Source organism: Rhineura floridana, chromosome 3, assembly GCF_030035675.1.
Source record: "Rhineura floridana isolate rRhiFlo1 chromosome 3, rRhiFlo1.hap2, whole genome shotgun sequence".
NCBI lineage: Eukaryota > Metazoa > Chordata > Lepidosauria > Squamata > Rhineuridae > Rhineura > Rhineura floridana.
Window position 1 is genome coordinate 148,417,373 of NC_084482.1, and position 13,008 is coordinate 148,430,380.

A 13,008-nucleotide genomic window follows, 5' to 3' on the forward strand; every position below is an offset into this window, starting at 1 on the left:
TTCTGCTTCATGATGTTATTCAGTTAAGACTCCTGTGCTTTACCACTATTATATAACTATGCCCATAATTTACAGCAGGTTAGGCTTAGGATGTGTATTTACCATGCAGCTATCTATTTTTCTTTAAAATGCAATATGCTAAGCATCATGTATAAAAAACACATCCAAAATACATGTTTCTGTTAATACCCTATAATAAACACCAACACTAACACACTAACACATTCTGCTTCATTCAAGACCAAACAGAAACCAGATACAGACTTAAATCACTGAATCTTCATCTGATCTGCAATAAATACATTCCTCAAGCTGCATTTTCAAAATTCTTTTTAAACATGCCAGCACTCACATATAATGGACACATATGCATTTGATAAGGTGGGCTCTGGTTCATTAAAGCTTATGCAGATTGTATTTCATTGTCTTTAAGGTGCCACAAGATTCTTAGTTGAATTTTTCCCATGGGGAGCTCAGCAGTGTATCTGACTCCTGCAGAAAATGAAGCTTGACGTCTTTGCCGATCAGCTGAGCTGGGCTTGGATTTTTCAAATGGCCCACCAAGGGAAACCCAGGAACGGATCTGTTGGATGGATCCAGTTCCCCGCACTAAGCCAAATCTTGGCTTAGCTCAGCCCAGGAGCAAAAAGGGTCAGGGCAGAGCAAAACACCTACAGACTGCTATGTGGGAACCTGCACGTTCATGGGGTCCTAGCAGTGGTGTACCAAGGGTGGAGTGGTGGGAGTGGCCAGCCCCAGGTGCAGGCAATAAGGGGGTGCATTGTCAGACAATGCCAGAGCCAGACCGAATGGCAGACGGAGCAGCTTATCCCGAGTTTCCCTCCTCCTCCTTCCTGCTGGGGCAACCCCGAAATGAGTGGGGAGGAGGAGGAAGAGGCGGGGGCCAGTGGGGCAGTGCCCCTTTCACCCTCCTGGACCAGCCCTCCCCCTTGCGAGCTCTTTGGAGCAGGCTGGCACTGAAGCAGTTAATGCAGAGGCACAGGCAGGCTGTGCAGGAGGCAGAGTGTGGCTCTTGATGCTGGCAGGCAGAAGAGGCACAGCCAGCCAGCAAGTCAGTGAGGGGCACCCGGGGGGGCAAGCTGGTGAGTGAGCCAGGGAGCCAAGGGGTGGGCCAGTGTCCAGCGCATCTAGCACAAGGGGCGGGCATGGGGGGGAGGTCAGTGCCTTTGCACCGGAGAAGCTCCCTGGAGCCAGCAGGGTGCTCAACGCTGCCTGCCCTCCTCCTCCTCTCCCACTGCTGTGTGTCCCAGAGGTGGCAGCACGTAGGAAAGGAGGGCTCTCCAGCAGGCAGCAAGCTGGAAGACACATGTGGGCAGGTGAATGCCCAGATGTGTGGATGCGTGAAGCTAACTTCCGGGCATGTGGTGTTGAACATGGCCATGGGGGCAACACACCCTTGCCTGCCTCTTTCTGCATGTGGGAAAAGGCCACAAACTTTGCATAGGTGTGTTTGCGGACTGGGAGATAATCTCTCAGGTCAGTCAGGGTGCTAGCACTGTGGGTGTGTGGACACAAGAGGCTTTGTACTTGTATGTGTGTGTGCACACGTAGGTATATAGACCAATGTGGACATTTGGTGTGCAGGGCATAAATGCACCTTTGGAGGCCACTTTAAGTCTCACACTTCTAGCCATCAATATTTATGTATCAGCAAACTGTATACACGCCATAATGCATAGATGACAGAGGGTTGGTAAGTACATACCCCACTGGTCACACCTCAAAGTGTTCAATATGTAGGTATAAGGTTTTTTCCCTTTTTTCAAAAAATACATTAATGTAATTAAAAAGTATTAATCCATTACTTTTTTCCTTTTTTGTACTGTAAGTTTTTATTTTATTTTATTTACTGGCATAATTATATATACAAAGTTCAATAAAAGAAAATATTCACTGTCTCAGTTTCTTTTCTGGCCATTATTATTATTTGTTTCATTTCATGATTATTACTGAAAATAATTTTGTTGTATAGAGGAGTGGGGGTGTTAAAAAATGATCCTCTCCGGGTGTCAAATACACTAGGTACACCACTGGGTCCTAGTAAGCCATAGTTTGGTTTACTGTGTCATGTGAACCACATCTGAAGTGGACTATTTCAGTAGGCGCTGAAAGATAACAGAGATGGTGCCTGTCTAATATTTAAATGTAAATGTACTGCCTTCAAGTCGATTCCAACTTATGGCGACCCTATGAATAGGGTTTTATGAGGCTGAGAGGCAGTGACTGGCCCAAGGTCACCCAGTGAGCTTCATGGCTATGTAGGGATTCGAACCCTGGTCTCCCAGGTCATAGTCCAACACCTTAACCACTACACCACACTGGCTCTCAGGGGAGGGAATTCCAATGGGTAGGTGCCGCCACACTGAAGTTACGTTATGCGGAACAGATCTCCTGATAAGATGATATCTGCAGGTGGCCCTCACCTGCAGAGCGCAGTGATCAACTGGGTATATAAGGGTAAGATGATCTTTCAGGTATCCTGATCCCAAGCTGCATAGGTCTGTGTACACCAAAGCTAGAACCTTGAACTTGGGCTGGTAGCTAATTATGTGGATTTTATTATGGCTGCATACACACTCTTCTTTCCTCTGCATCCAATGCACTCCCACCACTGGTTTGGGAAGCAGTGTACACAGGCTATTATCCAATTGGATCCATTATCCAATCCATTAACCGGGCCAAATTCAAGGTTCTAGTTTTGGTGTATGAAGCCCTATACAGTTTGGGACCAGGATACCTGAAAGACCATCTTACCCCTTATATACCCAGCCGATCACTACGCTCTGCAGGTGAGGGCCTCCTGCAGATACCATCTTATCAGGAGGTCCGTTCTGCAAAACATAGGAAATGGACCTTTAGTGTGGTGGCACCTACCCTGTGAATTCCTTCCCCTTAAATATTAGGCAGGCACCATTACTGCTATCTTTTTGGTGCCTTTTGAAGACTTTCCTCTTTCAGCAAGCCTTTTAAGTTGGGACCTATCCCAGTCTGCGTCTCTGTTGGAATTGCTTTTATTATGTTTTTTTTTAAAAAAAAACAGTATGTTTTTAAGCCTTTTTAAAAGATTTTTTAAAAGTTTTTTAAAAAAATGTTTTTAAAGTTATTTTGTTTTAATGTATTTTAAGGTCTGTTTTTATGATGTTCTGATGTGTTGTTAGTGCTTTTGTTTGGCACCCTGGGCTCCTGCTAGGAGTGTTACAAACAAAACGCCCCAGTCCCTTTTTGGGATCCTGGTGGCTTGAGTTCGCTCCCCAATACTCACCCAATAGAGTTCAGAAAACGAACGAAACAATGATGGAGAAGGAGTATCTTTATTGCTAACACGTGCACGTGGAGAAGTAGCCTTAGCCAGTTCTGGCAAAATTAAGCATTGCTAGCCTTTTTATCACCTTTGTTATGTTAATTACATTAACATCATTATCATCATAATTACATCACTTTCATTTTCCTTACATCACTTTAACCATGCCCACTGGTACCTTCCCCTCTCTTCCTAGTTCCATATTTGGAACTTGTTTTTCCTATTTTCACCTTGGACGTTTGAAACAAAGTTTGATACTTTCTTCTTCAGCACAGCTGGACATTGCAACTAAGCCTGATTTTCCCAGCTATTTTGCAAACTCAGCTTTATACAAACAATGCCAGTCAGCAAAGTAGCATTTCTGTTAAACACACACACAGGTAAATTGACTGTACATTCACTGTGCTACAATTCCCAAAATGAGCAATATTCATGTTTTAACTAAATAAGCAAACTTCAGTGTCACAATTCCCCCCTTAGAAGCTATCTGATATTTATATCATATAGCTTCTCCATTCTGAAACTTATTGGTACATAATTTTACCATACATTTGCATACTACTTTTAGTTGCATTATCTGCTATACTGCGGATACCATTCATAATTATAGGCAATAAGCAAAGCAAAAGCATACATCAAAAACAACTAATACAAGCATTGTTTTCATTCCTCCAAACCAATTGAACTAACTGCCCCAGCTTCCAAGATTTATTCCTTTCCAAGTTTACATTGGTACGTGGGCAAAGTTTGTTTTTGTTAGCGATTTCTTTTATTACTTTACCATTATCAATTTTCAAACAACATTCTATTAAGTTGAGGAGTCCACAAACTCCTCTTCCTTTTTGACTTAATAATTCAAGGCCAGCCTGTTTTGGAATACAGCCTTTCTCAATTGTGTTGATTGATCAGCAAACAATGTTAAGGCTTCAGCTGTTTGATTGGTTATATTGGGTCACAGTATCCCGCTGAGCCATTATGTACCCATGAGGCAGGATTATAGTTGCAATGATACATTCTGAAGGCCAAGTGTCTTCCCAGTTATATCCTTGGCTTTTAATATCAATGTCTCGCCTCTTTCTATCGGACTGTTCTCCATCAAATACTGAAATTAAAGGATTTATGGTTTCCATCTTTTATGGTATACATTGGGTGTATGCTTCCATTATAATAAATGCCAGTCCAATTTAAGAAAAGAATTGCATAAGCCTTAGCATTATGCAAAATTGGGGAATCTTGTCTGCAATGAGATAATAGTATTCCTGTAAAACTTCTTACTCAGCCAGACTCAATAGGACAGAATTGTTTTGCACCCAGCAGGATGAAACACTGCCATTTGCTAGACTCTTGAATTAAACTGTAAGTAGATTTTGGCTGTTTCCTGGGGCATGAGAACATCTTGCATCCAAGAATGATTCAGAAGGTCTTCAAAGGATGGCCTATCAGAAGGCCTCAGAGCTAAACACCACTTAATGAGCTGCTGGCACTCTGGAGAAATCTTTTGTCGAAAATAGACTTGGCCCCTTACGATCTCCTCGTCATGTTCAAAGGGGATTTCACCACAGACCATGTCATACAACAATACTCCAAGTGACCAGACAGTAGCAAATCTGCCATGATACCTGTGATAGCGAATCCATTCTGGAGGACTATATACACGAGTACCATGAAAGTCAGTGTACACTGTGTCCTTGAGCAATACTCCAGATCCAAAATCTATAAGTTTGAGCTCTCCACTGCTCAGGCCAATCAAAATATTCTCGTCCTTGATATCCCGATGTAAGACACCACAGCTGTGGCAGTATCGAACTGCTTCCAAAACCTGACAGAAAAAGCTGCGAGCCAAATCTTCAGGCAGAGCCCGTCTCTCTGTGATGAAATCAAAGAGATCTTGCACAGGATCAGGCCATTCCAAAACCAAAATGAAACTGTCCGGCCTCTCAAACCAGTCCAGGAGACGAATTACTCCCCGAAAGCCAGAGCCAACTTTCTTCAGGAGCAAGATCTCCATGGGTACCCTAGTCCCACTAGGCAGTTCTCCCCATTCGGAAACCCGGTTCCGAGACACATGCTTGATGGCCACCAGAGCTCCGTCTGCCAGCCGGGTGCCCGAATAGACTGAACCAAAGCCGCCACTGCCCAGCAGTGGGCCTATCTGATACAGCTTCTCCAAAGGTTCCTTTGCTTTCCCTGGCAGGGGCTTGACCGGGTGCAGATCTTCGTCGGGCGCCAAGCACAGGTGGGTCAGTGAGTTGATCTTGGAGAGCAGCATCCCCGCCCGGGACCGGCTGCAGCGACGTCGTCGTCTGAGGCAGTTGCTGGGTTGTTATCTATGAGGCAAGGGCGGGAGCTGCGGGCAAGGTTGTGCCGGGTCAACGTACTCCCTCTCGTGCGGCGAGACAGCCCCGGCTTCAGCTACTTGCGTGGGTTTGACCTATTTTGGCATGAAAGCTATTTACCCTATGGATTTAGTTCCACCCACCTATTGGGCCCAGTATTCCACCCTCTGGCCTTCTATCAATCCTTCCGTGGGCCAATCTCTCATATACTTTGGGGCTTTATAATAAAGGTTGGTTCTTGTTACCACCTTGGGTCTAGATCGTACGGGTATCTCCTGTTGGACTGTTACCGTAACAAAGATGCTTGGTCTTAAACAATCAGACCCTGTGGGGATAGCTTGTATCTTGAACCTTCTTGCAGATCCGCCCATCTGTTGGCTTATCTCCCGGAAGTTCTTGTACAGATGCTCTTAAAGGTAAGGGTCGTACAGATCCTCCCATTAAATTAGGGGCCTTGATCAAGGAGGTATCAATCCTCCCATCTATGCCACACACATCGTCGGTGTGTAAGCTTGGTTTTAAAATACCCCAGATAATAATCTTGTCTAGGGTCACTGGCAATTAATGGAACCCGAGGCAATCTAACAGTTACTGTGATGCGCCCCCAAGATTCCCCTCTCCAATCGTTAGGATGCACTTCCGGTGGCAGCGTCGGAGGGGAACCTCCCATTTAAATTTATCTCAGGCGCACAGTCCTGAGATCAGTATCAGGCGGAAGAACAGAACTTAAATAAGTTCGGGCAACAGTGTGCAGGTGTACCCTCTTATCTTTAGAACAGATATCTACAAATTGTACTATTGTCACTGGAACCTTTTTCCTGGGATCTCCTGGTATCTGCACACTTTTAGCTTGAACAGAAAAAGGTTTTCGTGAACCCCCCATATAATCTCGGTCCTTTTATTTCTTTATCTTGATCTTCAGGTTGAAACCCGACACGATTTCCGACAACCACTTTACTTCAGGCGTCTGATCCTTCGCCTCTCCAGGTGGGGAGTCCTTGGCTACTCCCTGCTCAGGTTCCTGGGTAATTACAGGCTCTGCTTTCTTTATCCGGCTAACATGGACTCATCGCTTATGGCCTATGAGCTTCACGGCAGACTCAATAATTAGAATGATCTGCTCCGGTGGTCCCCACGTGGGCTGTAAAGGCTCTTGCTTCCACTTCCAAACTCGTATCCAATCACCGGGTCGGTATTGATGGATCGCCACATCCAGGGGTAACCTCTGAAACTCACGATTGTGCCTGTGAATAGAGGACAAAACACCCTGCAAGGCAATAACATACTCCAATAACTGCCTGTTCCCTAATTTCCCATTAATCTCTGTCTGGGGCCCAAGCTCAATGGGAGGTCTGCCAAACAGTGACTCAAAAAGAGTCAATTTTGTTTTTCCCCTGGGAGTATTTCTCATAATGGTCAAAGCCAATGGCCATTAGTCAATTTCTGAGCCCCATACTGTACTGCGGCATCTTCCTCTTAGAATATTGAGGAGTCAACTCCTTCCATGTAATCATAATGTCCATTAAATTTTTATCCAATGTTAGTCCACTCAGCGCTGCTTCCTTTGCTGCCTTATCTACTTTATGATTTCCTTTTCGCCGAACTGGATCAATTAACATAAATAATTACCTTCTTTGGTAGTTGAACACATTCCAGGAATTCCATTATCATCTATTGATGCTCAATGCTGTGTCCATCACTTTTTTTAATAAAACCTTCCTTCCATAGTATAGTGGAAACATGTACAGTTCGGAATACATACTTAGAATCAGTATATATTTCCCTCTTGTTGATCCAATTCTTTCAGGGCCTCTATGGCTGCAGCCAATTCTGCCATCTGGGCTGAATAGGTAGCCTGGCAACTTAACACTCTTTATAGCCTTCAGGTCTTCACACACAGCGTAGCCTGCATACCATTGTCCCTCTATCACCTTCGAGCTTCCATCCACATATAAATGCCGCCCTGCTATTGGCTGATCAGTCAAGTCTACTCAAGGTTTCAATGAGCATTTTAGTATCTGGATACAATCATGCGCCAACTCTCCTGGTTGAGGCAGTAATGTCGCTGGATTCAAAGTATTACAAGTTCTCAGGCATAAGCCTTGCCGTCCCAGCAGCTGTTATTCATACTGGGTAAGCCGGCTCAGACCGAGGACCTTAGTTGCCTTCTTTCCCAGGATCCTTTTCAAATCATGCGGTCCCAATACTTCCACAGGGGATACAATCATGCTTTTTCTCTGCTTTCTTCAGAAGGATTCCTGTGGCTGCCACAATTCATAGGCAGGCTGGCCATCCTTTTGCCACAGGATCCAGTTTAACGTAACCATTGGTATTGGATGAAGTCTATCACTAATTCCTTTAAACTTTAAACATACTTCTAGCTCAAAGGGAATTGGCATACTGAAATCGGACCTACCCCAGACTTCAATCTGACCTTCACTGGTTTAGTATTGACCACACGAGCAAGATTATTCTCAGGGTGAATTCCTTTCGAAGGCTCCCACTGTTGTATCTCTCTAGCCTCCGGCTCCCCCCTTAAGATCATTTAGAAAGCGCATTCTTGTTGCTTTGGTATCATTTCTTCTAAGGTATTTCCTCTAAACGTGATTTGGGCCTGGAGCTTTGCCAAAAGATCCCTTCCAAATATTGCAATGGGGCAACCATCCGAAACCAAAAACTGATGTATAAAACATTGTTGTTTATCTTCTCTTCCTGGAAGGTGTACCTGTATGGGTTGGGACAAAAGGATTTGACGACACTGTCCTTCTATTCCCATTACATCCTGGGTTTCTCTCTATAACTATACAGTCCTCCTTTCCCATCTTGGTGGGCCCTGGGAACCCTCTCATTTCTGCAATCCTTCGTCCAATGGTCTTTCTTTTAAGCGCTTAGCACACTGGTCCTTCTCTAGTCTTCTCCTTGGCCCTCTTTCTCTGTCTCTTTAATTTACACCCACCACTGCTGCAATCATATCGCATTGCTTTTCACCACCTTTCCTTCTTACTTCTGACTTGCTTCATCCCTATTTATGTACACCTTAAATGCAATGTCTATTATCTGTCCAAGTCCCACACCCATCACTTTTAATAAAGCCTTCTACAATTTCTTTCGGATATTGTAGAACTTTGGCCAATAAACAAAGAAATTAGGAGCCTTTGATTTTCAGCAGCCTCGGGATTAAGGGTAGTAAATCTCCGCATAGCTGTAGTGAGACGATTAAGGAAAGCAGAGGGAGTTTCCTCCTTTTCTTGATAAATGCCATATAATTTTACCACATTCATTGATTTAGGGATGGCATGTTTAAGTCCATGTAAAATCAGCCGTTTATATATGTAGTGATTTCAGGGGCCGCTGCTTCTGGGGTTTGGATCCATCTTAAAAGGTTCTATTGTTTATAAAACACGTGCTGTGGCCAGGCCAGGCGCATTGCCACCTTGTCTCTGCTCTTCTAATGCGAGAGCATTGGCTTGGGAAGGTACCAATGACTTTACCTCCGGACTGAGGAGGGTATTCATTAATGTCTGTATATCTGCCCAAGTGGGATGGTGGCTAGCAAAAACAGTCTCCCACAATTGGCAATGCTTATCTTGGTCTTCTCTCAAACCTGGCATCTGATTTTTCCAATTAAACAGATCAGATGTAGTAAAAGACACATGCACATAAGCAACTTGTCCATGGCCATCAAGCATTTGTCGCATTGGTCCCATAAAGGTACCGCCAGCCAAAACATCTTCCAGTTCGGGGTTGCCTCTATCTGTGCTCTTTGGAGTAGAAGTTAACTGGGGGTCACTCTGTAACTGAGTGCCGCTCCGTAGGGTCATTCCCTCATTCTCCTTCCTAACTTCCTCAATCATACGAAGGCGTGGTGGTATAGTTTGGGGCGAAGCTCCCAAACCCTGGCTTTGTAGTACGGAGTGGGCATAACGATCCAAAATATCATATTCTTGTCTTAGCCACCCTAAAGATTAACTTAATACAGTTCCAAACTGTCAGGGCGTCAGGAGGAGGGGCCCAATTCATTAAAACAGACTTGTGAAGGAGAGGAAATTCCAGAGATAGCGTTGCATAGCAACGGAGACCTTGACGGTCTCACAAAACGGGAGTCTTCCCCCGAAGTTCCTACGCTGCCTCTTGAGCCAGAGAAAAGCGGCGAGAGATTGCAAGACAGTTTGAAGCTTGACCCTCTCTCTCTCTCATACCAGAGTCGAAGACTTCAGAAGAGGAGGAGGGGCCCATGCTTCCCCCATCGCCACGTACACAAAGACAATTGAAAAGACAGGAAAGGAAGGGGGGTCAGGGGAAAGGCTTCGCACCCATTTGCCCCCCCTCTTAAGAGACAAGCGGGAAAGCGGTCCCTTGTTCTATCAACTTTCTTCCACGCTGATACGTTGGGGGCTGGATTTGAGGTGACAGAGTCTGAACTGGTGGCACTGGTAGTGCTGGTGCTGGTAGAGGAATCACCGGAGCCTGAGGCAGCGGTAAAGGGATCACGGGTGGGGCCATAGGTAAAACTAAACATCCCTCCTCTTCTGCCCGAAAAACTGGGGGCTTAGTTTCCAATTTCTTCCCCTCATTAATTTTACATTGAGCCAGCGCCATAATCAGCGCACATTCTTATAGTGGGTCTAGGCATATGGCTCTCTAACCCTATGCTTACCACCACGAAGTTGTTTCGTCTGGCAGCATCTTAAAGAGGGTAGCTTCCAACTGCCGAGCCTTAGTGAGGTTAAACATCCCACCCAGCAGCCAATCAACACCCAGCTCCACCCCCTCTTCATCACAAAACATTGACAATTTTCTTCGTTCGGGACCAGCCCTCCGGAAGAAATAGCGCTTATTTTAAATCTAAAAGAACTTACAAAACACATTCAAGGGGGTTCATTTTCCAATCGCCTTTCTTCTTTTGACTCTTTCCAGACCCTTTCTTAACTTCCCTGTGTCTTGTCCCCTCTGCCCTCTCCTGTTTTGAAGCACCCTGCCCCATTTTCCTGTGTCGGTCCCCTCTGCCCTCTGCAGATGACGTATGACTCTCGGGGGTAGCCTCTCCGTCTAACCTGGGGGGTGTCTGAGACAAAACGACGGACAGATGACGTACGACACTCGCTTCCCGGTTTTCGCGGCCCTTCTCCTCGCGGAGGTAGGGAAACACGCTACTCACGGTCCGCACTCACTTCAGGGTAAACCACCTGGGGATACGCCCTGTCTCATACTCACACTTTCACACACCACTCTCTTCACATTTAAGCCCACTGGGCTCCTTACCACTGTCGACCAGAGACGTTGGAACATTCAATCCCCTGCTCCACTCCAACCTTGTTTCGATTTTAAAAGGGAGTCATTATGGCAATACCTCATCACCCCGATCCGCTCTCACAGGCTCGGGCAGGCTGAAAATAGCCTGGTGCGCACTTTTCCCAACCTCCTGTGGACCACGCCCGAGGCAAAGAGGAATGCCAGAAACATGAGTCCCGGCGGAGTCGCCAAGTTGTTACAAACAAAACGTCCCAGTCCCTTTTTGGGATCCTGGTGGCTTGAGTTCGCTCCCCAATACTCACCCAATAGAGTTCAGAAGATGAACGAAACAATGATGGAGAAGGAGTATCTTTATTGCTAACACGTGCACGTGGAGAAGTAGCCTTAGCCAGTTCTGGCAAAATTAAGCATTGCTAGCCTTTTTATCACCTTTGTTATGTTAATTATATTAACATCATTATCATCATAATTACATCACTTTCATTTTCCTTACATCACTTTAACCATGCCCACTGGTACCTTCCCCTCTCTTCCTAGTTCCATATTTGGAACTTGTTTTTCCCATTTTCACCTTGGACGTTTGAAACAAAGTTTGATACTTTCTTCTTCAGCACAGCTGGACATTGCAACTAAGCCTGATTTTCCCAGCTATTTTGCAAACGCAGCTTTATACAAACAATGCCAGTCAGCAAAGTAGCATTTCTGTTAAACACACACACAGGTAAATTGACTGTACATTCACTGTGCTACAATTCCCAAAATGAGCAATATTCATGTTTTAACTAAATAAGCAAACTTCAGTGTCACAGGAGGAAGGGGGGGATATAAATCAAATAATAAATAAATAAATCCACAATTCATATCTATCATGTTGTTTCTTACAAAATACTGAGTTTTGATGTGCCCAAACCAGCTTCAATCCAAACTGAGAAAAAGGACAACCTAGTTGTGTTTTAAGCTGGTAATGCATACACAACTATGCCTGTAAGTTATCTGAATGGTAAGTTAATATAATAATGCTAAATCTGATTATCAAGGAAATGACTGGATTTTGTTTTAATTTTTATAACTTTAAACTGTGCAGCCTGCTAGTTTTTAGAATGGTAGCATCAAAGCAGAAAAAACAAAAATCCAACAGACACTGAGGGAAAATGCCAAATAAATACCGGCTGCTGGAGAGCAACAACAACAGGGGACTATATTGCCTTCATGTCCTGCATCTGGTAGGCTACTATAGGAAAGACAATGCTAGAGCAGACAGATATTTGGTCCAATACATCAGGTCTTTTCTTATGTTGATATGTGACTTGTTTAATTCATCCAAGCAGAATAAATCACAGTGACCACTGCAGGAGTCAGTGGACCTTCAGCTCCTTTAGCAGATAATAAAAAAAATAAAAAATCATTATAGATAATTTGAAGTCCTCCTTCTTTCAACAAGCCTTTTAAGGAGAGACCTTATCCCAGTCTGTATCTATGTTGGAATTACTTTTTATGTTTTTAAAGCTTTTTTTTTTAAAGATGTTTGTAAATATTTTAATATGTTTTTATATGTTTTATTTTAATATGTTTTAAATATGCTTTGTTTTTAAGATGTTTTTGAGTGTTTGCTTCCTTGGCTTCCTTCTAGGAGGAAGGGCAGGATATAAATTTAATAAATTAATAATAAACAATTTGAGTTAATAGCTCAAAACAAGTCAAGTTTAAAATATATACTACTGGATATTAGTATTCTATGCCTCCTGGATTTTACTTCTTTCTTTACAAACCTAACCCAGTAACTTACTTCAAATGTTTAAAAATCTGTTTGGGCTTTATTCTATTTTGGTTTTATTTGGGATATAGATGACATCTATAACTAAATCTAAGATCCTCCGTGGCGCAGAGTGGTAAGCGGCGGTAATGCAGCCGAAAGCTCTGCTCACGGCCGGAGTTCGATTCCAACGGAAGGAGGAAGTCGAATCTCCGGTAAAAGGGGTCGAGGTCCACTCAGCCTTCCATCCATCCGTGGTCAGTAAAATGAGTACCCGGCATATGCTGGGGGTTAAAGAAAGGCTGGGGAAGGAACTGGCAATCCCACCCCATATATACGGTCTG

At 44.2% G+C, this 13,008-nt stretch overlaps 2 protein-coding genes across 9 annotated transcripts in view; both read right to left on the reverse strand.

The window, feature by feature from the left end:
* Positions 1-13,008, reverse strand: part of ARHGEF3 (Rho guanine nucleotide exchange factor 3) — a 281,832-nt gene that overhangs the window by 129,503 nt on the left and 139,321 nt on the right. The gene's annotated exons all lie outside the window — the stretch shown is intronic.
* LOC133380625 (serine/threonine-protein kinase pim-1-like) overlaps positions 3,405-13,008 on the reverse strand; it is a 148,936-nt gene continuing 139,332 nt past the window's right edge. The window contains exon 3 of one of the 3 annotated variants that reach the window (XM_061618289.1): positions 3,405-6,925. In XM_061618289.1, coding sequence (XP_061474273.1) covers positions 4,659-5,591 — 933 coding nt within the window. In that variant the 5' untranslated portion in view covers positions 5,592-6,925 and the 3' untranslated portion in view covers positions 3,405-4,658. The remainder of the gene's footprint in view (positions 6,926-13,008) is intronic. The other 2 variants (XM_061618290.1, XM_061618288.1) reach the window with 2 other exon arrangements.